The sequence below is a fragment of the Myripristis murdjan genome, chromosome 15 (assembly GCF_902150065.1).
Source record: "Myripristis murdjan chromosome 15, fMyrMur1.1, whole genome shotgun sequence".
Classification (NCBI taxonomy): domain Eukaryota; kingdom Metazoa; phylum Chordata; class Actinopteri; order Holocentriformes; family Holocentridae; genus Myripristis; species Myripristis murdjan.
Window position 1 is genome coordinate 27783179 of NC_043994.1, and position 23629 is coordinate 27806807.

The following is a 23629-nucleotide window of genomic DNA, read 5'->3' on the forward strand; positions in this document are numbered from 1 at the left end:
AGGAGGCGACTTTATGAACGGGAAACTGATGCGTATCTCTGCGCATTTTTAAGTGGTTATACGGAAATTCGGGACCTTTTCTAGTGGGTATACGGCGTATACCTGCGTATCACGTAGACTGAGTTTAAGTCTTTCTCCAGACTTTTGCCACATAGATGCAAAACAGATAAACAAAGAAGGACCAGTCCGGTCCAGTTGACACAAAAACCTCTCCCAGCTTTGAATGCAGAGCACATTTGACAGTAATCTGGACAGTAATTTCAGCAAATGCACATGCCGGCCAATTATTCACAAGATGGAACGACCACTTTAATTTTTACAGCGCAGTTTTTCACATTTCTTTTTTAGTAAATTGGGTATAGCCTCAAATTATGCACTACCAAAGCATATTCTGACAGGAAACAGTCACACGTCTTGATTACAAGGCAGAACCGAGTTGCTGCGGTCCTTTAATGCACCTTTAAAAGCACCTGACATGACCACAATGCACTGGCAGCTTGAGTCCAAACTCTCGGGATTATTCGCCTTGAGAAACCTTTACTTTTCTGAAGGCGGCGTTGACGTTTAATGCCACGCCACCCTGAGTTGGCCCAACGCTGGTCTGTATATTTATTATATCTGGAGCAGCTCAGGTCCAAGGGAAACAGACCGGAGAGTTATGAAACGTCTGGCGGTGGACAAGACCAGGCCAGGGGTATGAAACGAGAGCAGGGGTGGGGGAGGGGGGAACCTGCCGGTGTGTCTCTGTAGTAAAGCGACCTGACCACGGGATATTGATAGACGAGGGTCATCTTGACATTCCCCTGCCCATGCACTCAGCTGTACATCCTGGTTACGCAACACACAGGCTCGCTCACTTCTATTTATGACATGGGCAACAAATCAACACTCGTGACATGGCTGCTGCTGAATGGGAGCCCGAGGGGTGAGTCAGGAACGGTGATCCGCACCAGTGTAAGGACGGCTGGATAGGATTTCTTCTCTTGGCCATTTCGGTTTCATGTGTGGCCTTGATGCGGCTCTGCTCGGCACCGCTCCAGCCAGGATTAAAGGCTTAATTCTATCAAAACACTCCAAAGATGTGCGCTCCCCCATAACTGGAAGAGACTTTTGATAGAAACGCTCCACTGGCCGGGTTAGGGTTAATGTGTGGTACAACAGGGCGTGAAGAGGAGAAAAAAAGCAGCACCTAATCAACACTACATAATCAAGCTGTTATCAAACCTGAGTGTGAGTGCGTGTGTGTGATGTAAGGAGAACACACACGTGACCAAAGAGAAAGTGACTGAGTTACATCCTGAAACAGACCCAGGGGTTATTTGTACACCCAAAATCTGCCTGGGAGTTTTTTTTTTTTTTTTTTTTTTTTTTAAGATTAAACACGCAAACCTAAACTACTAAACATGGTTAAGGCCTTCTCTGTGATCGCTGCAAAAAAAAAAAAAAAAGTGTGGAAAGGAGGAGGTTGAAAACTTTTTTTGTCTTCCTCCAGAGGTCATACATCACACCGTGTCATAAAAAAAAAAGACGGGGCGATGATGAACACAGTAAGGACTCTGGCATCCCTAACCGGCGAACAGTGGATGCCCGTAAAAACGTCGCAGTAAATTTTGGTTTAATGGGTGCATAGGATAAAAATAAGCTTTCCCACACATTTTAGGAAGTAAACAGAGGATGAGATTAAAACCGGCTTGATTGATTATAAATTATCTCTCTTCATAAAGCTTTTCCATCCCTCATCTCTTTACGTTTTATTCAATCACGCCTCATATAAATCAAAGATGTCCTCCATTTGTGCCTCTTGAGTCTTTAGGCCAAGTGCAGTATCCTCAGAAAACACATGAACTGAACGGTGCAGACGCATTTCTGACAGTGACCAAACGACAACAGCGGATATTGCTTGTATATTTTATTTTATGTACAGTACATGTAAAAAACAAAACAATAAAAGTAGCCAATAACATTGACCAACGCGGGCAACAGTAGATAGCCATGTTGCTCATACACGGGAATATCCTGACTCTTTCCCTCTCAATCATACATTTAGAGGTTGGGGGGCGGGTCGGGGCGGGGCGGGGGGGGGTGGGGGTGGGGGTGGACTCTCCTCTCCTTCCCCACTCCTCTTAAGAGTAAGGCTGCCTGGAAACTAGCGAGGCTTGACGGCAAACACAAGTCAAACCGCTGATTATCAAAATGGGAGGAGTGCATGACCTGCTCCCCGAAGACATTTCTCTCTTGTTGACGATCACCGAGCCGGTTTTCATGCGACGTGACCATCCCGCTTGGTTTGACGGCAGCCCCCCGCTGGAACAAAGCGGTCCACACAAACAGAAAGGAGTCGGGCTGGTCGGCTGAGCATGACTGTGTGCAATCTGCAGTTTTTAATAGAGAGTCGGCTACGGGCTGCACTAGACTAGCAATGCCGCCCCCCCGCCCAAACACCAGCCCCCTCTCCAACAGTGCTGCTTTCAACCCAAAGGTCACTAAAGGCCAGCTCTGCGGTCTGCTTTTGCCGGACGACTCAATAAACTGCAGGTTCAAACGAGTAGCAAGCTTTCTCCCCCCGAACCCTTTCCCTCTGCACACTCAGCAGTTGAATTCACAGTATTCTAACAGCATTTTATTTTTATTTATTTTTTTTTCCCAAAAGTCACTCATAAAGCTTTAACTGATGATGCATAGGGGGGTTTGACACATTTCCTGTCCCATTTTTCTCCAGTGGAAACATTAAATGTGGATTTTTTTTGTTGTAGTGTGTGGTAGATCTGTAGGTTGCAAGAGAGAGAGAGAGAGAGAGAGAGAGAGAGAAAGAGACAGAGAGAGAGAGAGAGAAAGAGAGAAACACACCCAAGTCAAATGCGAGAATACAGTGTACACAACCACCTGTGACAGGTGTCCGGTATCTGGTGTCCCCGAATCATACAATAAAATAAAAAACGATTTTTTTTATTTTTTTTTATCTCCAAGGCCATGGATAGTCAACCACGAAGACTTTTGAAATCCCCTGCTGCCTATCAGGGCTGTATCTCGCGGTAGTGTTTCGGACAGTGAGCTTACAGCAGGCCACCAAGGTACAGATAAAGTGCTTTTTCTTAACGTGACGCATTAAATAATTAAAGTGATGTAGAAATGAAAAAAAAAAAAAGGGAAAAAAGGGGAGAGGAGGGAGTGGGTTCTTTCGTGGACCCCACGTCACACTTCTAAGGGTCCTCGAAGTGTCAAAAACAAAACAAAAACTTAAATGGAAGAGAGACACGACATGGTTTTGGAGAGAATTGAGCTCGGTATAAATACATCCACATATCCAACTAGTGACGCAGAAGGCTACAAGGATGGAACACTGTGTGATCGCTAGAAGAGCTGGAACAGTCTCTACTGTCTCTGGATGGAGCCATTTCACATTTTCAGATCTGGAAAGTAAGACGAATCACACTAAGACTTTTCAAAAACCACGGTAATAACATCTCGGGTCCTTTTGCTAGAGGAGGAAGGGGGGCTTGCGTTTAAAGATGGCACTGGGGACCAAACAGACGCCACCGGTTTCCTCTGATTGGACGAGTCGAACCCCGCAGTGACCAAATCGGCGGTGAGGACCGTTATAATGACAGCAGCAGATTTGGAGGTTTTGCAGGATTGTGGTAAAAAGGTGGACTTGATGGATAGTAATAAATCATTACAGATAATAAATACATTCGGATTCTTGTAGTGTCGTTATTCGGCTCTATTGGAATATGGTTAAAATCTAGAAAAGAAAAAAGAAAAAAAGGAGGAATAGTTTATTCAGAGTAGACCATGAGATGCCTGGCCTTTTTTTTTTTTTGCTCCCTTATCCAGTCTTGACGACACTCCACCTTGGCGGCCATTTTCCTCCAGCCTTGTGAAAAAAAAAAAAAGAAAGAAAAAAAAAAAAGGGGGAGAGGGGGGCATATAAATAGTAGCCGTGGCAACCGCACGTACTCCCTCCTGGGTCTTGATGACAGAGTCTGAGAGTTCAGAAAAACCTCGGAGACCTCTCTTCAATCCTCAGCCTCTACAGAGAAGAAAGAGAGAGAGAGAGAGAGAGAGAGAGAGAGAGAGAGAGAGAGAGAGAGAGAGAACAGAGTGAAGAGAATGAGCAAACAGGCCTTGTCATATTTCCCATGTAGAGATTTTATAACTGTGAGCGCTGGGAATGATACGGTTCTTAATAAGTCATGTTACTCATCGGAAGATTATGGAGTGCTGTGAATTAAACTTAGCAGTTCCAGAGGGCACACTCGAGCGACAATGTGCATGTCAGCTACTTTACTGCCTGTTGAAACCTTCATGCAGTTGACACAGCAGGAAAAAAAATGTTTCCTTTATGAGCTCTGGAAAAAGCACCAAATATAGGCTTAACCCCTTGCTGTGTAGATTCTTGGGTGCGCTGCCTACTTCTGCTGGGCTGCCGAGTTCATAACAGAGTAAACAAGAAGGGTGGGAGCCGCCTGTCTGTTCCTCATATCACTCAGAGACAATATTTAACCTTTGAGTTGTGTGTTAAAGGCCTGCTGCTTGGCTACCCAGGGTCAACACACCAGGAAACCAAGGGAACAAGCTTGGCATAGCCCGCAAATCCACTGTAGTGTAACTGTGCTGAGTGGTTCAAGACACAACGGAAAACTTGCTTTTATGAACTTACATTTGAGTCATAACTGGTTACTGCTTTCATTATGCTCTGGTAGTATTGTCTGTTTGTTGGGAAGTTGTTTCAGAAATCTGCTGAGCGGGCCATAAAAAGCTATTATTGTGAACAAAGTCAGCAGTCAGGCTGTTCCCTCACTGCTCCTCGCTACTTTGAATTCACAGCACATTTTCAACTTAAGTGTTTCACAATGTAAATGTGGCAGAGCCCACTGGACTGATAGGCCTACGTTTTAACTGAGGACTAAAGGAAGCTGAAAAGGTAAGCATCCTGGTGCATAATCACCTCCTATTACATTGTATTCCCCCAAAATTTACCATGAGCATAGAGTCAAATCAGATATTTAACCGTGAGGTTTTGCAAGCGCTGTGTCTGACACACTGTGTCTGTCAAATCCAATTTAAGATCTACGCAAACACAGTGACACTTAAAAAACTATAATGCTGGGTATGATAAAACCACCCGGCAGTGTGGTGGACTGACCTACGTTTCGCAGTGGGAAAGCAGCGATGTGATTTCGGGGCTCATGTGGCCCACCGCCTTGGCTGCCTCCAGGATGGCTCTCCGGTACATCCCTTTCTTCTTGCGGTTAAAGCGGGACCTGAAGAGCTCTCTGAAGGGCGACAGTTTGGCAACCGAGAGCTGGGAGGTGGTAGGTGAACCGAACCACGCCACTTTTGCCTCCGGCCACTGGGCCTCGCAGCTGGCTGTCTCCTGTTTGCGGCTGCCACTGATGCTGAGGACCCGTGCCGGCCACCAGGGGAAGCCGTGGATCTTCCCCCACACAATGTCGCCCACTGCAACAGCGTGACCCTCTTCCGTTACACACTTGGTCATGCTGCGCGTGTGCAGTCGCACCGTAAGCGGCGGCACTGTCTTGCATTCTTCCCGTGACGGTACAGAAGATGAGGTTACAGAGATGTCCTCGCCAGGCGCGAGGTCGCACAGCTCTGGTGAGGTGCCGTCAGAGCTGAAGGACTTGGATTCATCTAGACTGTCGCTGCTGCACACTGACAGGCTAGAGGAATCTGCTTTGCGCTTGCGGAAGTTGATAAGCAGGGTGAGATCGCTGTGGCCCCGTTCGGCCTCCTCTCCTGAGCTCCCCGACCACAGCTCCAGAGAGTTCTTTCCCTCCCCAGAGTCTTCGGAGTGGGGGAGGCAGGGACCGGGCACCCTTGGGCTTCGTCTTCTGGTGCCTCCTACAAGCTCGGCCTCGTACTCCACCACACTCTCCTCGCCCTCCGTTGGAGGCGGCCTCAAGCGAATCTTTGGAGAGGCCAAGTCCTGACTGACGGTTGTAAAAGGCCTAGTCAGTTTGAGTTTAGGAATGGACACGGTGAGGCCAGACCTTGTGGCATCTAAAATGTGGCGTTGCTCCTTGGTGGGATCGGAGGGCGTCTTGCCATTGTCTCCCAAGCCGTTCTGCACCAGCTGTTTGGGGCAGAAAGGTTTGACTGAGCCATGGACTCGTGAGGGGATCTTCATGACCTCCCCTTTGCCCTGTGGAGTGCTGTATGAAATCTTTATGACAGGACTGTGGGGGATCACGTCACCTCCAGGGAACTTCTCCCCCTCAGATTCCCCCCTCTTGTCTTTCCTGAGACGTTTGCTGTCAAAGCCAGTGCTGTTTTCTCGTCTCTTAGTGTCTTTATTTGCAATCATATCATCTTTCCTTGCCACCTTAGAGGGGGCATCTTTGACATCGTCGTCACTCTGTGGTGCGTTCTCTTTTCTGGAGGCCTTGGTGTTGCTCATGCCATCTTTGCTGTCCTCATCACTGTTCAGTGTGTTCTTACACTTTTCACACAGTACCTGCCGCGGCCGCAAACGGATAGTGCTCATGGTCATGCGGCCGGGCTCTCGACTCCGCCTTTTCTTCCTCTTGATTGGTCGTGGTGGGGGCTGAGGTACCCATTGGCTATAGCTGTGGCGCACCCATAAGGGCTGTGGGAAGGGGGCTCCTTCAAAATAAGGAGGGTAAGGAGTCTGTCCAGCTGGCACTGGTGTGGGCACAGGGCAGGGCAGAGGTGCACTGGGTATGCTGCTTTCAGGAAGAGTGTTTTCATCCTTTGGTCTGTGTGAAGCCTGGCTGGAAGGTTTGGAAACTGCCTCCTCACTCAAAACTTCTGGGATTTCACAAGCTGATTTGGATATTGGACATTCCTCCAATTTTGTTGTGATATCTGGTAGACAGAACAGCCCAGTTCTAGGATGAAAGAGGAGAAAAGAAGCAACAATAAAGAAATTATTAAGCGCGTGTCTCACAGATCTTTTGTTAAGAGTGGCAGGGATAAGTTCATGCAAGCACACAAACATTCTCGGTGCACATGACAGGCGTTTCTGAAATTCTTTGGTTGAGCAATTTCCTCCACAAGAACATTACTGCAATGCCCTCAATCAAATCTACTGTTGCAATTAGGTCACAGGAGACAAGAACGGCAAAAGTCATTCAAAAAAAAAAATAATTCTCAGGTTGCCTGCTGCGGGCTCTGACTGGAGAAACCTCTTTACCATTTAGTTTTGGTCTAAGTGATACTGCTCTCCTTGTCACCTGTATGCTGAACATTCTTTATGTGTGGGGGTTGGGGAACACAACACCAGCAGGCAGGCTGTTGACTACCCTGCTGCCTTTGGCCAAAAAAAAAGAAAAAAAAAGAAAGAAGGAATACATTTTTAAAAAAAAAAAGGACCAAAAGCATGCTGCGTCTCTGCTCATGATTGAATTCATGTTCCTTTTCACGGCTTGAGGCCTGCAGACGTGTTCGAGGAAGGCCCGGTTCTGAGGAGTCTTTGAGAGGTGAGTGGCAGGCAGCAGCAACATGGCTGTGCTGCTTTAGTCAAGAGACAGCAGACAAAGAGACTACAGGATGCCCAGGAGCCCCCCCCACCCCCTTCCCAACATCTGACTGAACAAAAACAATCCCATGAATCACTCGGGATTCAGAGATGTAGAGAGGGAGCCAGGAGATTTCAGTTTGTTTTCGAATTTGCCTCTACTCTGGGATTAGGTGTACTGAGATTATTAATTAGGGGACATTCAGGGAGACCGTCTTTCTCCCCAAGAGAAATAATTGGCAGGCACCTCTCAATAGTATTCTCACGGTGTGGCTTGTTCCCTGATACCTTTTCATATGTGCTGCTTAAAACAGCCGACAATTATCCTTCACAGTGATTGGCAGAGCACAAACAGTGCTGTTTGTGATGTGGGGACAGACAGTCCTAGCTAAGCACAGTACAAGGACGTAGCATATGACCAGCCATGACTCAATGCACTGTTGCCATTTCACATTGTGTACACTGTAACTAGATGTGGAGATCTGCCTGAATGATAGGCCGGGATGGTGACATGAAAACCTGGGGGAGACAATAACGGGAAATGCACTTCCATGAACTGAAAAGGAAGAAGCAGTCAAAATTTGTCAGTGACAAGCCCAGAAATATGGGCCTATTTTAAGTTATTCAAGGCCTGCTTTTTTCCATTTGGGAGGGTTATTCCCAGGGCAGCTTGAGCTCTCACATGAAAAACGTCTAAGCATACTAAGGGGGAAAGCTGGTCAGATTCTGATTCTGCAAGTCTATAAATAGGCTAAACCCAGAGGCTTTTAAGGTGCACAGTACCAAGAGCAACACAAGGCTTGTACATGTGACTGATTTCATGGTGTGACACACACTTGAGAGGGGCAAATAAGATATGATGCCTATCAGCTCTGTTACAACATCTCATATTATACATTTATGGATTTCTGATCTGAGCATGATAGTGGCTTCTTGCCTGCTGCCAAGAAAAGAGCTCCCTTTGTCAAACACAGAGCACAAGGTGGTCACTGGATCATGTTGGATCCAGGTTAAATGAACAGAGAACATCACACTTGTGTAACATCAAATCAATGATATAGACTGTGTATCCTTTTTTTTTTTTATTAATCATTTTCCATTGTTGATAAGGATCCAAATGAGCCTGGCTTTGAAAGGTTCAAACAGCACAGTGAGCTATTGTGTTTCACATGATCTGAACTGAAACCCCACTCAAGGGAGCCAGCACACCATGTATAAAACACCTGGATGAATTATGGTGACAAAAAGCACAACTGATACACATAAATGGTGTTGAGACAAGGCCTCATCTTTGCTGAAGACGCAGCTAGTATGAATTTGATGAGGCTAACAATGAGCTATAAATGAACCCAGTGACATTTAGCCATTGTTCATGAGAAGTCAGTGAAAAAATGTATGCAGACATTGACACTATGTAAACACACTTTATTTCCCCATAACAGCCAAATGGATTTAATAAGTGCATTGTGGCCTAAAAAGGGAGAACGGTTTGCCATTAGCCAGTGAGCTAGCAATGTAGCTACAATGCCTTTAGGTCTTTTGTATGGAGGCCCAGTTAGCCGGCTAGCTGGCTAACTAGCTTTAACTTGTTAGCATCCAAGGCAGATTAGCCGTTAGCCGCGGTTAGCAGGCTAGCAGAGCATTTTCATAAATTAACAGTTAAATGTGAAAATATCGAGAATTATATCACTCACTTTTTGCTGCAGTCGAGCAATATCCCCGTGTAGCTCCTTTCTCGATAGGTCAGCGTCACCACCAGTGTATCGTTAACTATTTGATCGATAGTGACAGGTACCCGAGAGCCGGCCCGCAGCTCCTCGGCCACAGCCTCCATGTTTCCCGGGGTGAAGTGTCCGGCTCGGCGGTGCTCGATCCCGGCCAAGGGAGCCACGGTCGCGTCGGCCAAAGATCCTTCTCCCCTTCTCTATTGGAGCACAGGAGGCTACACCAGGGCATGAAATGACGCCATCACCCCCACCAAGTCAATTACAACAGTACTGCCACTGCTGACATCACACACACACTGTGAGAGGAGCAAGAAAAATCAGCTCTCAAGATAAGGCCCATCCATCCGTCCCCCGGCTCACTTGCAATTGTTTGATTCCGTTCATTATTGTGGACTTTAGATCCGCCAAGCCTCCACATCCACCGGCGGGATCCTCATGGCGTCTGTTTCTAATCCAAAGAGCACAACACTACACACAGCAACGCAAGTTTTAGGTGGATCATTGTTGTCAGTCATTTAGAGGTAAATTTAAAAAATCATAATTAAAAAAATAATAATAAAAATCAGTTTCATTTTTACTTTTTCCTAAAAATGCCATATTTTCCACATTATCAACACTTTATCCAGTTTTATGTGTGAATGTAAGTGGTCAAGATTTACATCAGACGACAAAACTGGATAAACTATTCTGAAATAAATGGGTTCACAAACTTGAGTTTAGGTGTGTCTGCCCTCCACTACACCACCCACTGTAATGTCATCTTTTCATGTGTGCACTACAGTGTACTGACCGTGTAATTGTACAACTCAATCAGTGCAGAATATGCCAGTAAACTCACAAGTATTATCTGGTAATCATGCCTAATATCAACTGTGTGATCTTAATTTTAATAAGCAAGCGACAGTTCTTTGTTAGCCATTGAAAGGTAGAGGTTTATTTGCTGAAATCATGTCTGTTGTGTGAAGAAAAAAAGGAAGACAAAGAAAAAGCAGCATGCTGTGGAAAAATGCAAAGCATGCATTTGTTGAGTAACACTCTTGTGATCTTTACTGTACTGTGATGGACATTCGTAATGCAATTACTGGTTCAAAGGTGCATTAAATGTGACAAAACTAAAATAGTTACAGCATTATGCATAAAGGTGTTTCATTTATCTAAGAAATTAGGTGCCTCCGGTGAAGGCAGTGAAACGATATTCAGTCTCTTTGTGCCGTTTCTTCTCCATAAGCTCTGCGTGTAACTTTCTCGTCTGTCATTCAGAAAGAAAAAAGATGAATCAGTTAGAGTTTTGTTCATTAATGAAGATTTGTATGAGATCTGCTCTGTTACAGTTACAGCACATCAGGCTCATGATAAGATGCTTTCTCCCAGACCTCTTCTAGATCTTGCTGTGCTGCGACCGTCTTCTCTGCCACAGTGCCCCTGGGCCTCCTGTGCCTCTGCTGCATCTTCTTCATATGGGCACGGATCCGCTGCTCCAGCTCGTGGTCACGGGCCGCTCTACAGGGTCACACAGGTCAAAGGTCAACCTGTCATACTTAATCACATTATATATCATTCCAAATATCACTTTGGTTTCTTAGGTTTGCCCTTTTCTGATGTGTAAAATGGCATTAAAGCTTCCAGTGTGGCGAGTCTGAGTCCAAAGGGGAGTGGTGGTATACCGGATAAAAGCTTGTAAATGACTGTTTGCTGCACAGATATCTAGATTATTTTACCAAAGACGGCAGAAATGTCAAAAGCATAGTTTGTAGTGTGGTTTACTGTATATTGCAAGCACAAATCTGTGTTTTTTCTCCATGCCAAATGTTGACCAAGAACAAAGGAAACTGCTGATATTCCATGGTGGTTGTACAGTCTCTCTCTCTCCACTAGGTGTCTCTAGCGTCCCACTTGAATGGGCCACTGTTGCTATTTGAGAGAGGAAAGTGTGTGATGTATAGAAAGCACAGCGTAACATAAACCATCTGGTGGATACTTTAATCCAAAATGCCTTCTGCTGCTCTGAGTGCATACATTTTAAGCGCCAGTGGCCCTGAGGGAGTGGAACCCCTGCATGATGCTAAAATGGGTCCAAAGACCCATCCTGTTCTCCAGTATGCACTGTGTCACATTATAATTGATTTCCTGTGTTAAATCTATACCAGTCACACAGGAGATACGGATAAAGAGAAGCAGATGAGTTGGAGTCAGATTGTTAAGCTTTGAGAAACCTGAGATGAGGATTATGCAAAAGAAGCAGTAACTCAATATCAGGAAGATCCTACTGTTGTGTACATTAAGTGCTCCTTTCTGCCACAATGCCACCATGACAAATTCTGAAAAAAATGTCCATGAAATGCTGGTCGGCGAATCTGATGTGGTCCAGGGGTCAATAAGGAGGCATTCCTGATTTGGTTATACATTTTTTTGGCCTGTGGTCAGACAATACTGTGGTTACTTGATGTCTACTTACCTGGCCTCTTCACGCTCCTCCTGGGACCTGTAGGACGTCTGCAGCCTCTGGGGACCATCGCTCCTGTCAGCTGCACCGAGCTCTGCCTCTGCAGTGCCTACAGGTTTTTCTGCTTCCTGTAACAGAACGATGAGATATGTATTCTCCAGCAAAATGATATTTTGCAACATAACAGATTTATTACCAAAAGGGGCTTGTTAGATATTTTTCAGTGGATGCTTACATTGATGGCAGTGGTGTAGATATTAGGTGCATACATCCTGGTTGACTTCTTGACTGTATGCATGCAAATGTAGTTGTTTTCTACAGTGTGTGTATGTCTGTGTGTTTTCCAGCAGAAGTCAGGCTTCAGTAGTGACGTCTGGCTGCTGCACGATGACTGATTTTACATATCTGATGCACAGCTTTGGCTGTCGCTGCAGAAACAATCAGCCGTCAGCTGAGTATCTATCTTTTTCACTCTGCTTGTCAGTGATGGAGGTACATGGTCTTGGCTATGCTTGTAACTAAACCTCATTTGTTAGCAACTCAGAGGAACGTGTGATCTCATGGCAATTAATCTCAGTCACTGTCGATGACCATGACAATTACCTCTCCTGTATCTGTTATTGTCATGCTTTTTGTGAAGGAGGTGGTGCTGTACTGCCCTCTTGTGGTGAGTATCTGAACTCCATGTAAATTAAAACTCTTCAGAACACAGAATAGAGGACGTTTAGCTGATTTTTTTCCTCACATACCTCTTTCCTCCTTTGTTTTTCATGTCTCTCACGTTTGTTCTTAAGCATTTTCCTCCCCTGCATGATCTTGGCATGTGTGCGCCACTCCTGAAGAAACTCCTGGTCTCTGTGGAAGTGAGACAGACAAGGAGCCAGATAATCACTGAGTTAGAATAGATTTTTATCTTAAGAATATTTAAGAATATTATTAAAACATTAGACATTTTTTAAGTTGTAAATGTGAGCGTTGGGGTTAGGAAAAGCTGACTGTACTCCCTATCTATCTTTACCTTCCTCTTAAAGGCAATGGATTTTGCAGACACACTGTATTGATCCCCACTGTCTGGCACTTGAGCCAGCGCCAATTAGACACAACACAGCCCTGCTTTCTGAAACTGCAAGATGTAAGAGCATTCTCTCTGACCTGTGGTGCTACCTGAGGCGAAATACTCCATGCAATTCATCTAATGCAATTTTATTAATCTTATTACATGAGACAGTTAATAGGATATGTACAGTGCGGTGCTGAGCTCATACTCAGCTCAGCTGCAAAAATCAACTTACTTTTTTCTCTGTTCGAGAACAATCTGTTTCTCTCTCAGCTCTTTCACTGCAGTCAGTCTCCTTTCCACTGACCTCTTGGCGTGCTGGACGTCACACAGAGGGAGCTCGAGAATAATGTTGGCCTTGGTAATCTCTTTTTTTCTGACAAATAAATCGAAACAAAATGCTTTATTTTTTATTGCTCTCCAGAGCACTGACTCCCAGAGGAGACAGCCTGGGAGATGTTTATCACTTGGTCTCCTCCGCAGACAATGCCATTAAAAAGTTTTATGCATTCCCCGTCCACAATACAATATACTGTGCTGCCCTCCACCACAACTTCACATGTCAGGGCTAAAGTTCTCTCCCGAAACAAAACACATTTTTCCCTTTCCTCTGCTGGGGATAAATGTGCTGAAATCACTTTCAGTTCATCACTTCAAAAAGATGGTTGTGACTGGGATGATCTGGGCGGGTTTACAAGGTGTGAACAGCTGAGGCATTCTGAGTTCAGATAACCTCCATGTTCACTCTTCTTCATTTGCATATTGAAAATACCAAGCAACAGGTAATAACAGGTGAACACCTCCAAACAAGAAGAGCTACACTGGAAAACTACATATTTTAAATAAAGACATTTTGTGTGTGCAACTTGCATTTTGGCTTTTTTTTTTTTTTTTTTTTTTTTTCATTTTAACACAGCACAATCCTGTTTCCCCTTATTTTGCACCTAAAAATGCCTACAAATACCTGCTGATGAGAGGGAGAGGGTGTGGGGGTGTGTGGTTTCTGTCACCCTGCGGTGTCAGGGGTTGGCAGCCCAGCTCAGCCCTGTCCAGCAGCATCATCCTGTGTTTGAGCTCCCTGAACTTCTGGAGCGCCTCCTCATCCACCGACTCGTCCTGCTCCTCCACACTGGACCTCACCAGCTCCGACAGCTGCAGCCTCTCCACCGGAGGCAAATCTGCCCACAAAACAGCCACGACAGCCTCAAGTGTGACAGGGGAGTAGCCCACGCAGAGCCTTTGGTGTCAGTGAGCCACAGTGGTTGGGAAAAGCACAAATTCTCCAGCCACATTTGGTGTTTCAGCAGCTGGCTACCATTTCACAATAAGAGCTCCCAGTGATAAACTGCTGGTATAATATGATCAAACCCACCGATATCAGCAAAGATTTACCATCATTTTTCAAAGGGTTGATCCACAGCAGCTTTTCCAGCGTTGCTAAGTGTTTATTTTTCAGTAACTGTTCCGAATTGAGAAATAATGATCAGATATTTGTTTGTCCAGCCGTAGAGCCGGCATAGCTCTGATGTACCTGTTCAAAATTACCTTGAAGCGTAAAATTAACTCTGATGGATGGGGACTCTAAACGGTGTAGATGTTTACACCGTCGGAGTTAAATTACTGCCTATGATTTTGTTTTGTATTAATTTACTGGCAAAATAGGCTCTATTCCGCTGTGTTTACTTTGCATAATTGAAGAACGACAAGTTGAAGCAACAACAACACTGCTGTCATAAAATGATCACATTTGTTCCTCGTAAAATGCATAGTACAGGACAAACCGTTGTGGAAAAAGTAAAAAAAGAATCCAGTGTTATTAGCTGGATGGGAAATTGACACCACCAACAATGGACGGTAATATATTTTGAAGACTTAAATATCTATTGGGCTTGTAGAATCGTAAATGTGGCCAGTGAAACCTGAGGTGTTATTACACAGATAAGTGACTCAGTGTAAGTGTTATCCAAGCCATTATCCATTTCTGGGATCATTAAATTGAAAGAGACTAAATATTCCCTGTCACCACAGACCAAAGTGACAATGCAGTATGCCAATCTGTGATGACCATCATTACTGATATACTCTGAGCCGATTAAATGAAATAATCTTACTGCCTGTGTGTTGGCCCAGAAACAAAAACACAATGTCTAATAGGCTGGGAGATCTTCCCCCTGAAGACGAGGGCCCTCTCAGTGTTAATAACCTTGTAGACAGAGAGATTAATAGATGGACTGAGGCGTTTGGCTTTGTTCAATGTACAGCGGCAGCTCTTCCTGTGGAGGGCCGTCTCGGGCTTTTCACGATGATTAGCTACAGACAGCGTTTGGTGACAGAGAGAGAGTCCCGTTAAGAGCCCACAGGTTATCGATCATTTTCATCTGGCTAAAAATATTACAGAGCTGGAGCAGGAAAAAAAAATAGGAGTCAGCCGACTGGCACGCGCCGTCTCCAAGGGAACAGAAGTCACACCAGTGAAGTGGAACCAGGGCAAGGAGCTATTTTTGTGGCCAGTTTTTCTCTCTTTCACAAAAAGAGCAGATGGCCAGGACGCATTCAGATGGTGTGTGTGTGCATACTGAACACCTCCCCGTCGCATTGTTCGGGTTCAACTGACAGGCCTGCTTTCATTCACCTGGACAAGACTTTCTGGCGCTGACTGTTCGCTCAGCCATGGCGCTCCTCAGGTACAGGAGGATGCACGGGAGCCCCTGGTACACAATGTGCTGGGGAGGGAATCGGATGGGGCAGTTCCTCAGGCTCAGGGCTTTGAGGGTAATCACGTTACCTGGGAAGAGGTAAACGAATGGCTTAGTGCGAGGGTCACGTGCTCCGTTTTGGGAGTCCAGCTGATGCTCTCATCTAGGGCGACGAACCAACAGTGCAGCAGCAGAGCGAGGTTACATTCCTAACTCATCAGCTGCACATGCAACCAGCAGAGCAAAGACAAGAGCCACGGCACTGTAACACTATTCCTGTAACCATAAGAGGCTCATCTCAGTGATAAATGCCGGCGAAATAAATCAAATAAGAATAAGAAGTGAGCTGCTTTGAATGCCATTTACATCACTTTGCATGTGTTGACTAATACGTGTTTTTTTTTTCCAAGTGGGGCATGCACTCTGGAATTAAAATACTCTTGCAGTTTGTTGTTTTGATGAGTAGAGAAATCACACATTGGTAGAAGTGACTGAACCCGACTCACCCAGCTCTGGTGGAAGTTCTGCGATTGGGTTTCCCTCCAGCAGTAATGTTTTCAGAGATCTGAATGAACCGATCCACAAATTCACAAATCGACAGATGATTGCGACGTCTCTATGGTTATATTCTTTTAAGGAGCACATTTGATACTAAAACCATAGAAGTTGCAATAATATTCAGAAATGTGTTATTGTACTTTTAATGTCGAGTTGCCTTTAATTATTGAAGCATACGTTACGTAAATATACAAAGGAGTATCAGTAACACAGAAATGTAGACCACCGGTTGCTTGCAGCGGCCCACAGCTTTGGACTAACAATAAGGCTGTATTTCAAAGAGCCGGCACATAAGTAGCTTACCTGTGCAAGCCAATTCCTGCAGGAATGGATGTGATCTGGTTATTTCGCAGGTCCAACCACAGCAAATTGGGCAGGCTGATGAACATCGAGTCCGGGAGATTGGATATCTGATTACCCTCAAGATATAAATTCTTGAGGCGATATAATGAGGCAGTTAGAACAGACAGCTGGCGTGGTGAGATTAAAATACGGCTTAAAATGAAAATCTGCAGACTCAATGTTCTAGTGGATACATTAGATTTTTTTATATTTTTTGCTTGAAGCCCCACAGTGGCATATTCAAAGAGGTCTGGTGAATGTACTGTACAGTGGAGTCCAAGCTGACCTTTAGTGAGCTGTTTTGCAGGACGCTGTCCGCCACCTCCTTCAGATTTGTCCTGCTCAGGAACAGAGTGCGAGAGGCGGGGTGCTTGGTGGGCTCCTCGGGTTCGGGCCCCTCAGGCGGGACACGGGGGGTCTCTGGCCTTGGGCTCTGCATTTTGTCTGCACTGCTGCCACACTCAAGGCTCAGGTGCAGGTCAGGAGTCTCCTCTTCCTCCAGAGAGGACAATGTTGACGTGATGATGCTGCGATGCTGAAGGAGCACACACAGGCCAGAGTCATCTTCACCAGGAGGGTCCATTATTCAAGGGTCACTCTCCCTGCTGAATCTGAAAATAAGAAAATTCATATTGAAATGAATGAATGGAAGCATATTCAGAGACTCCCAGTTCCAAATATCAGCGAGGAATTAATGTTCTGCAACATTTCAAAGGAGGGGAATTAAGATACACATTAAATTAAGCTATATTTTGGTTATTCCCTCAATACAGCTACACATATACTGTATATTATACTGTAAATTTGCACATTGCCCTCATCTATGCACATTGTATACATCGATGCACACTGGTTTGACTGGTTTTATTGTTTTTTTGCACATTAGGTACTTAAATCTTTCGATCTCGAGGGTCATCTTTTATTCTTTATTTTTGATTTACTATTCTTTATTGTTGATTTAGTTAATCTTGTACTCTGTGGATATTGCTGAAAACTGTGAATTTCCTTCGGGATGAATAAAGTATCTATCTATCTATCTATCTATCTATCTATCTATCTATCTATCTATCTATCTATCTATCTACATACAGCTATCTAGACAGCTAGCCAGATAGCTAACGGTGCTGCAGCTCAGTTTAACGTTACTAATACATTTCATGTGCCCATTTAAAGAAGATAACTGACTTCATAGTTACCGTTTAATGCTCCTCTTAACCTGGCAGCTTGATTAAAAAAAAACAGTCTTTTCCATAGAGCAAAGAAACGAGCTTTACTTAGGGGAAAGTTAAGCTAACACGCCGTTTACAAGTTACTCACTGTAACCATAGCAACCGACACAGCCTTGACTACGGCGAGTATGTGTGTGCAAAAAGGCGAAAGTGACCCACAACCGTAATATATAAAAAAAAAAACCTGAAACGGAAAATATGCGGTAGTTCTTGTTTTACTTTGGTTTGATTCGTTTATTTACACATATAAGAGGCTTTATAAAGGATACAAATTAAAAAACAGCATGAAAATGTGAGGGAGAGTTGGCTATAAACGCTCAAAGGGCTTGAAAAGTGGCGCTTTATAGGCAGTATATCAATAGAAATAAGTAAACACCATTTGTATGGGTTGTACCAATAACAAGGTAAAAGAAAAGTAAAAGAAGTGGCAGAAGTAAAATAAAAAAAGACGCATAATATAGCATAGCTCTTTGACAACAATGCATACCATAAATAGCTATTAAACAAGTATAATGAATTAAGTCACAGTCAACATAAGACACATAAAATGCACACACGCACATCATGAACACACACTCACAACACAGGCAGGCATATCCACCCTATCAGAAATACTTTATTGATCTCCAAGCGAAATTGGGGTCAGTTAGAACTCAAAGTCTCAAAAAAATTAATTTACAAGAAATAAGGAAAAAAAATAAAGCTGACAAATCGTATTATTAACACACAGTAAAAACTCTAGTGATATAGGGCTTATAGTTCCTACAAGACAAAGATAAAACAAAGCAAGAACCCACAGTTTGAAAAAAGAAAGCAAAAGAAAAAAAAAAAACAGGAAGTATTACGTGGTGTTTTTCTTTATTTATAGGGCTGACTGAATTATAGCGGATACAACCGCTCAGGTATTCTGGGCAATCCCTTGTTTATTTATTTATTTATTTAATTCATTTATTTATTTATGATGCAGCTGGTAAGCAGATCATACGAAGCCATGACAGCATACGCAACAGTTACAGTCGGAGGGGAAATAGAGGATGATTTACTATTTTTGGGAGCGAGCCGTGTGTGCAGTCCGGCCGGGGGAGGGAAAGTGTTAATGCCGTTTTCCCCCTCAGTGATCCGGCGCCACCCACCCATCTCCTAATGAGGCTGTGGCTCCTCCACGCCGAGCCGCATCCGGCTGCCAGGCGGGGAGGAGGCTGCGGGCCGGGCGGGATGACAGGGACTCGGCTCCCGCAGCCTGACGAGCACCGCAGGCAGGGACCCGGAGCTGCGTCGGCCACAGCCACTGGCCAGCAGCTGTCTCACACACACACACACACACACACACACACACACACACACACACACACACACACACACACACTACTCCTGCCTCTTCAAGCCGCACAGAGTTAGACAGGGCGCGTTCCGGTCCAGGCTTTCAAGATAAAGGCCTCATGAACACCCAATCTGTGATACAAAAAAAAAAAAAAAAAAAAAAAAATGAATAAATGAATAAATACAAATGGATAAATTCAGCATATGTTATTCCTTCTAAAATTCTAGTCAACTCAAACATTGTAGAGCAAATTCATGTTTAATTTTTACACTTTATGTCTATATTGAAGCTGTTATTTTCGCCATGCACATATACACATAATACACACATACGTATAAATCAATTTTGTGCTCACATAACAGCTTGCTAAATTGTTCCATTGCTTCAGTTTGTCTTGTGAAAATAAAAATGTATGCCGTAGCCCATAAAGTAGCCAGCATCAGTAGGGCCTATTGGGACCATGTTAACATTATTAGTTTACTTTGCTGAACTGAGATGTTGGTTTATCGTCAACTGGTTAAAATAACCAAAGTAAGTAATATGTGTTTTGGAGGAGAAGGCAGGGCTAAAGACAAGCCAGTTTACAATATAATCTAAATTTGGAAATAAATGTATCTGCACTTATAGTCTTAATAAGTTTACCTTCACATCATAATTTCTTTCTGTAGCCCTGTTGTTCGTAGTATGAATTTCTAATGCTTCAGTGGACCCAATCTTCTTTTATTTTATTATTTAGTTCACTTTAGGCTTTTATTTTGAAGGCCGAGCCGCTGGCCTTGTGGTTTATTTCTGGATAACTTTGTCCGCCTTGACGCATCTCTCACTCTCAGCCCCGACAGCACAAGTCTCCCGGTTTGGCTTGCTGGCTACGGAAGACAGCTGATCACCACCAACAACGAGTGATTTTTTTTTGTAATCTCCACCTCAATAATATCCCCGAAACAGTCATTAATCCAAATTATTCTCCTCTCGATTCGGTACCTGCTGCACTTGGTCTTCCGTGGCTTCCACAGACTTTAAGTCGCGTTGCTTAAAAAAAAAAAAATCGAGGAAATAAATAACGGACTAAAAAAAAAGAAAACGGAAATAACGGGCACGGGCTGGGAGAGATGCATGGTTATTACTATTATTTGAGGAGGGTGTCCAACACAGAGCTGTAGTTTCTCTTCAAGGGGCGAGGAATGCAATCTGAGCATCAATGTTTCACTGGGGCAAGTGGAAGAAGAGGATGGGAGCCAACAGTTCTTCAAAAAGACCCGTTTTCGACGAAAAGGAGGATGGTAAGTGAAAGAAAGTAAAAGTGGGAGAATGCTGATACGGGGGCTCACAGTGACAAATCAATAGATTGGGATTATCGCCGGGATTAATTCGCGGATTTGGAGTTTTGTTGATATTTTTGTCACCAGGAAATGAAATGTCCAGAATAACCACTTGATGTTGACACTGTAGCAGTTCATCTTTACACAGCAGGCAGGTTGCTTACATTTTTTTTTTTTTTTAAATCAGTGATTGTTTTTGTGTCTCGATGCTCAACTTTACTGTCAGACTCATAATATTAAGAGACAAAGCAACTCAAACATTTGCCTTATCATCATGCAGCGCATCACTTATCATTATAAAGTTCCAAACTCGGCTTAGATCATAACCAAAAAAAATGTATGGAAAATGATCTGTCTGCCTTATTACAATGCGTTAATTGCAGCTTTGCCGTCATATTATGGGGAGAACTATCTGGTGCTCATGCTTGGAGAAATTCCATGCATGCATGATTGAACTCTTTGAAATAGGAACTATTGAAGTCATCGAGTTAATTGCATAATTAAGGCGAGATTAGCGCCATGCATGGAAGTAATGTTAATTCATGATAGCTGTCAGTGTGTATAGGAAATAAGCCTCTTGGATGTGCACCAAATATGCTTTAGCGCCGAGTCTTGAACGCTGCCTGTGGAGCAGGAGAGGGGGAAAAAAAAAATCCAATGTTGCAATGCTGGGGAGTTATCTCAAATGAGTCCACCACGTTGCAGCCAAAACTTCTGCAAATGAGGTCACTTCACTGCAGGTTTGTGGTCATGTGGTGTGTGTGTGTGTGTGTGGGTCTGTGTGCATGGTTAGTACATGTGCCTGCTGTTTATTTACAAGGCTAACCTAATTAAGCTTTTAGCAGTTTTGTCCATCGCATCCAGGAAGAGTCCTGAGCAACAACAGATTGCTTATCAAGGGAAACGAGGAGGGAGAAGAGGTAGGAGTGGCCCTACAAACTGTGCAGCATGTTCTCATCCTTATTGTGGTTTTCCAAAGGCAAGATCCAGATTAATTTATCAGGCGTCAGGGAGATTTACATTATGGCTTTATTTCCCTGCATCCTTCAGTGATGATTAAGGGAAGAAAAGCCTTGAGGCTCAGGGCTGAACTTCTCAAGGCTGAGAGGCTGTGTTCCTTTGCTTTTCCTCATTCTGTATGTGAGGAAGGAGCCCCTATCATCTTTACTGTCCTCTGTCATGGATGGAGGCCTGTTTTCATAGCCACAAATCACTGAAACGAGGCAAGTGCCTAAGAAACACCCCAAAACGACTCCAACCCTGCCTCCATCTCCGTTGCACGCCATTGTGCCAAGACTGGGCGCAATTGCATCGTCGACACCATCATCATCGTTGTCATTGTTGTTACCTTCAGCGCCCCCCTCGCCACCATTACCACGCATTGATGCATAGATTTAAATCAGCCGTGTGCTCGGGTGCAAAGGGGCGTTTGATCTAATCATGCTAATGTTATTATTTCAGGGGTGCGTTGCTGTGCGTGTCCCTGCATACTGCACTAAATTACTCCCTTTACATGCCATGCAGAGGCGCGGTGAAGTGGATGGAGGGCCATATGCACTAGAAAGACAACTTCTTCACGCAGGTTTCACCACCTTGAGCGCTTGTTAACAGTTGCTCCTGCTCGGTTTGCTGACTTTTAAAAGCAGCTGCTCCTCACACGCCCTGCTCGTTTTCAAAGTGCTGCCTGGGAGTGATGATAACACTCTCAGTGCACCATTATGTACCGCATTGTGGATGCTGACTTAGTTTGATGCAGACTCTAGATGACTCGCGCTGCCTGACAGGTCTCTGGGAAACAGTATCTCTTGGCTTCTTGGAAAACAGCATATGGCCTACATTAAGCTGTAATAGTAGAGCAGCGTTTGGCTCTGAAGGCTGCAAACATAATCAAGCGGTCAGGTTGATGTCCAGGCGTTGCTGCCAAAAGGGCTTTTTTTGGCTCATAGTTTGATAAGCAGAGAAGGGGCCGTGCAATTGATCGAGGTTCAAATCCATCCGGAGCGTTGCTGCATTGAAACTCCGGAACAACAATATCTGGGCTGGGAAAATTGAAGTTAGACAACAGCTCCAGTAAATTCTGGTTAAGCAGTTCTCCTCTGCAGCCGCTTTGGCCGGCAGTTTATCATCGTTTGAGAGTTCTCGTTTAATTCACTTTGGCAGACAAAGCGGCGAAAGTGGCTGGTGAATTTTGGAAACCCATCAGAAAAAAAAACCCCAGCACTCATCTCACTCCTTTTGCATTATTCAGCAGCATGACACTACAGATGTGTTAGCATTACAGCCTTCTGCGGCACATCCTGGAACAATGCAGCTCTTCAATTATATACAGCTGCTAGAAGACGGGACAGGTTCCTTTCTGTGACACTATGTGACATGTGACATATTTATTGTGAACAGCTGTAGTTTAGTTTGTTTTTTTTTTGAGACTGATACCATTATCCATTTTCTTCCTACCCACAAGGGCCAATCTTGCACTGACACTGAAGAGAATTTTCGTAAGAATCAGAAATACAGTTGCAAAACAGTGCAAAACAAATACATCTTTTCAGACAGGTCTGTCCTCGGATGATTACGTTTTTTTTTTCTTTTTTTTGCAAAACAAAATGTCATCTAAGTTTTGCTCTGTTGCTGATTTGACAGTTGTATTCATTATTAACTCCTAGAAAAAAAGGTTGCAAAAATGTCAGTTTTCACAGTTGGCCAAATATCAACAGTAAAAATACCTTTTCAATGATACTGCTCTTTACAGCTGATATTGGCTCATACTGATCTGTCCATACATCAGGCTTCATATTTCGGATGCCGTTTTATACTTAGAAAGCCACTGCAGCGTGCACGGTGAGACCCGAGTTTCCGGCCTCCCTGCCCGATGTGATGACGAAGTGAAGGTGGCCGAGCGTCCAGAAGCCCACCGTTCCACAGGAGCTCGACTCCACAAAGTTGTTAACACAGCTGGAGCGGACTGGAGCGAGTGCACAGAGGCTGTTTAGTGTAAGTACCAGCCAGGCCCTGAGACAAAGGAGCACTTTACTCTCCCCAAGTCCTCGTCTGAACTTGGAACAGCGCGGGCATGTCACTTCTGAAAGAGGGCATTTTTCAGCGAGAGCGCCGCAGTCTTCAGTGGAGAGTGCGGACTTGACAAACGACTGCTTTAATTGAGCGTGGGCATGCAGTTTGTGTACTTTATATCGGTGCTCAAAGAGGATTTACACAACGTGTTCTACTGAGGTGTGTTTGTGTTTGCAGAAGGGTAGGTGTGTGTGTCTGCGTGTGTGTGTGTGTGTGTGTGCGCCTGCCTGAACATCTCGGCGTGTGCATGACTGCTCTTCCCCTCCAGGATGAGTGTGTAAGGCAATGAAAGCAGATTTGGTTGAGGATAAAGATAGATGCAGAGAGAGATGGCTGATTACTTGCGCTGAATACTGAGTCACTCGCTCTC

At 44.4% G+C, this 23629-nt stretch overlaps 3 protein-coding genes across 5 annotated transcripts in view; 1 reads left to right on the forward strand and 2 right to left on the reverse strand.

Moving 5' to 3' along the window:
- Positions 1–1894: 1894 nt before the first annotated feature.
- pwwp2b (PWWP domain containing 2B) lies at positions 1895–9665 on the reverse strand. 2 transcript variants are annotated; one of them, XM_030070635.1, is made up of 3 exons: positions 9193–9665; positions 5151–6869; positions 1895–4030 (listed from the first exon to the last, which is right to left on the reverse strand). In XM_030070635.1, the coding sequence occupies exons 1-3, from the start codon at positions 9330–9332 to the stop codon at positions 4024–4026; spliced, it is 1866 nt and encodes a 621-aa protein (XP_029926495.1). In that variant the 5' UTR covers positions 9333–9665; the 3' UTR covers positions 1895–4023. The 2 variants fall into 2 exon arrangements, with proteins under 2 accessions (XP_029926495.1, XP_029926496.1); XM_030070636.1 differs by having other exon boundaries at positions 5147–6869.
- Positions 9666–10138: 473 nt separating this feature from the next.
- LOC115372700 (leucine-rich repeat-containing protein 27) lies at positions 10139–17648 on the reverse strand. Its single transcript, XM_030070790.1, has 11 exons — positions 17518–17648; positions 16608–16932; positions 16283–16413; positions 15928–15986; positions 15358–15510; positions 13690–13903; positions 12961–13101; positions 12418–12523; positions 11681–11796; positions 10599–10725; positions 10139–10474 (listed from the first exon to the last, which is right to left on the reverse strand). The coding sequence occupies exons 2-11, from the start codon at positions 16902–16904 to the stop codon at positions 10388–10390; spliced, it is 1431 nt and encodes a 476-aa protein (XP_029926650.1). The 5' UTR covers positions 16905–16932; positions 17518–17648; the 3' UTR covers positions 10139–10387.
- A 2062-nt stretch (positions 17649–19710) lies between these two features.
- stk32c (serine/threonine kinase 32C) overlaps positions 19711–23629 on the forward strand; it is an 83517-nt gene continuing 79598 nt past the window's right edge. Inside the window, exon 1 of one of the 2 annotated variants that reach the window (XM_030071395.1) lies at positions 19711–20151. In XM_030071395.1, coding sequence (XP_029927255.1) covers positions 20070–20151 — 82 coding nt within the window. In that variant the 5' untranslated portion in view covers positions 19711–20069. Of the gene's footprint in view, positions 20152–21026; positions 21111–23629 lie in introns of those variants that run through there. The other variant, XM_030071396.1, reaches the window with a different exon arrangement.

Coding starts and splice junctions, on each gene's coding strand:
- pwwp2b (XM_030070635.1), bottom strand. CDS start 9,332: ATGGAGGCTGTGGCCGAGGAGCTGCGGGCCGGCTCTCGGGTACCTGTC. Junction 6,870..9,192: donor TTGCTCGACTGCAGCAAAAA/GTGAGTGATATA, acceptor CTTTCATCCTAG/AACTGGGCTGTTCTGTCTAC.
- LOC115372700 (XM_030070790.1), bottom strand. CDS start 16,904: ATGGACCCTCCTGGTGAAGATGACTCTGGCCTGTGTGTGCTCCTTCAG. Junction 12,524..12,960: donor GTTCTCGAACAGAGAAAAAA/GTAAGTTGATTT, acceptor TCACTTCCACAG/AGACCAGGAGTTTCTTCAGG. Junction 10,475..10,598: donor CACAGCAAGATCTAGAAGAG/GTCTGGGAGAAA, acceptor TCTGAATGACAG/ACGAGAAAGTTACACGCAGA.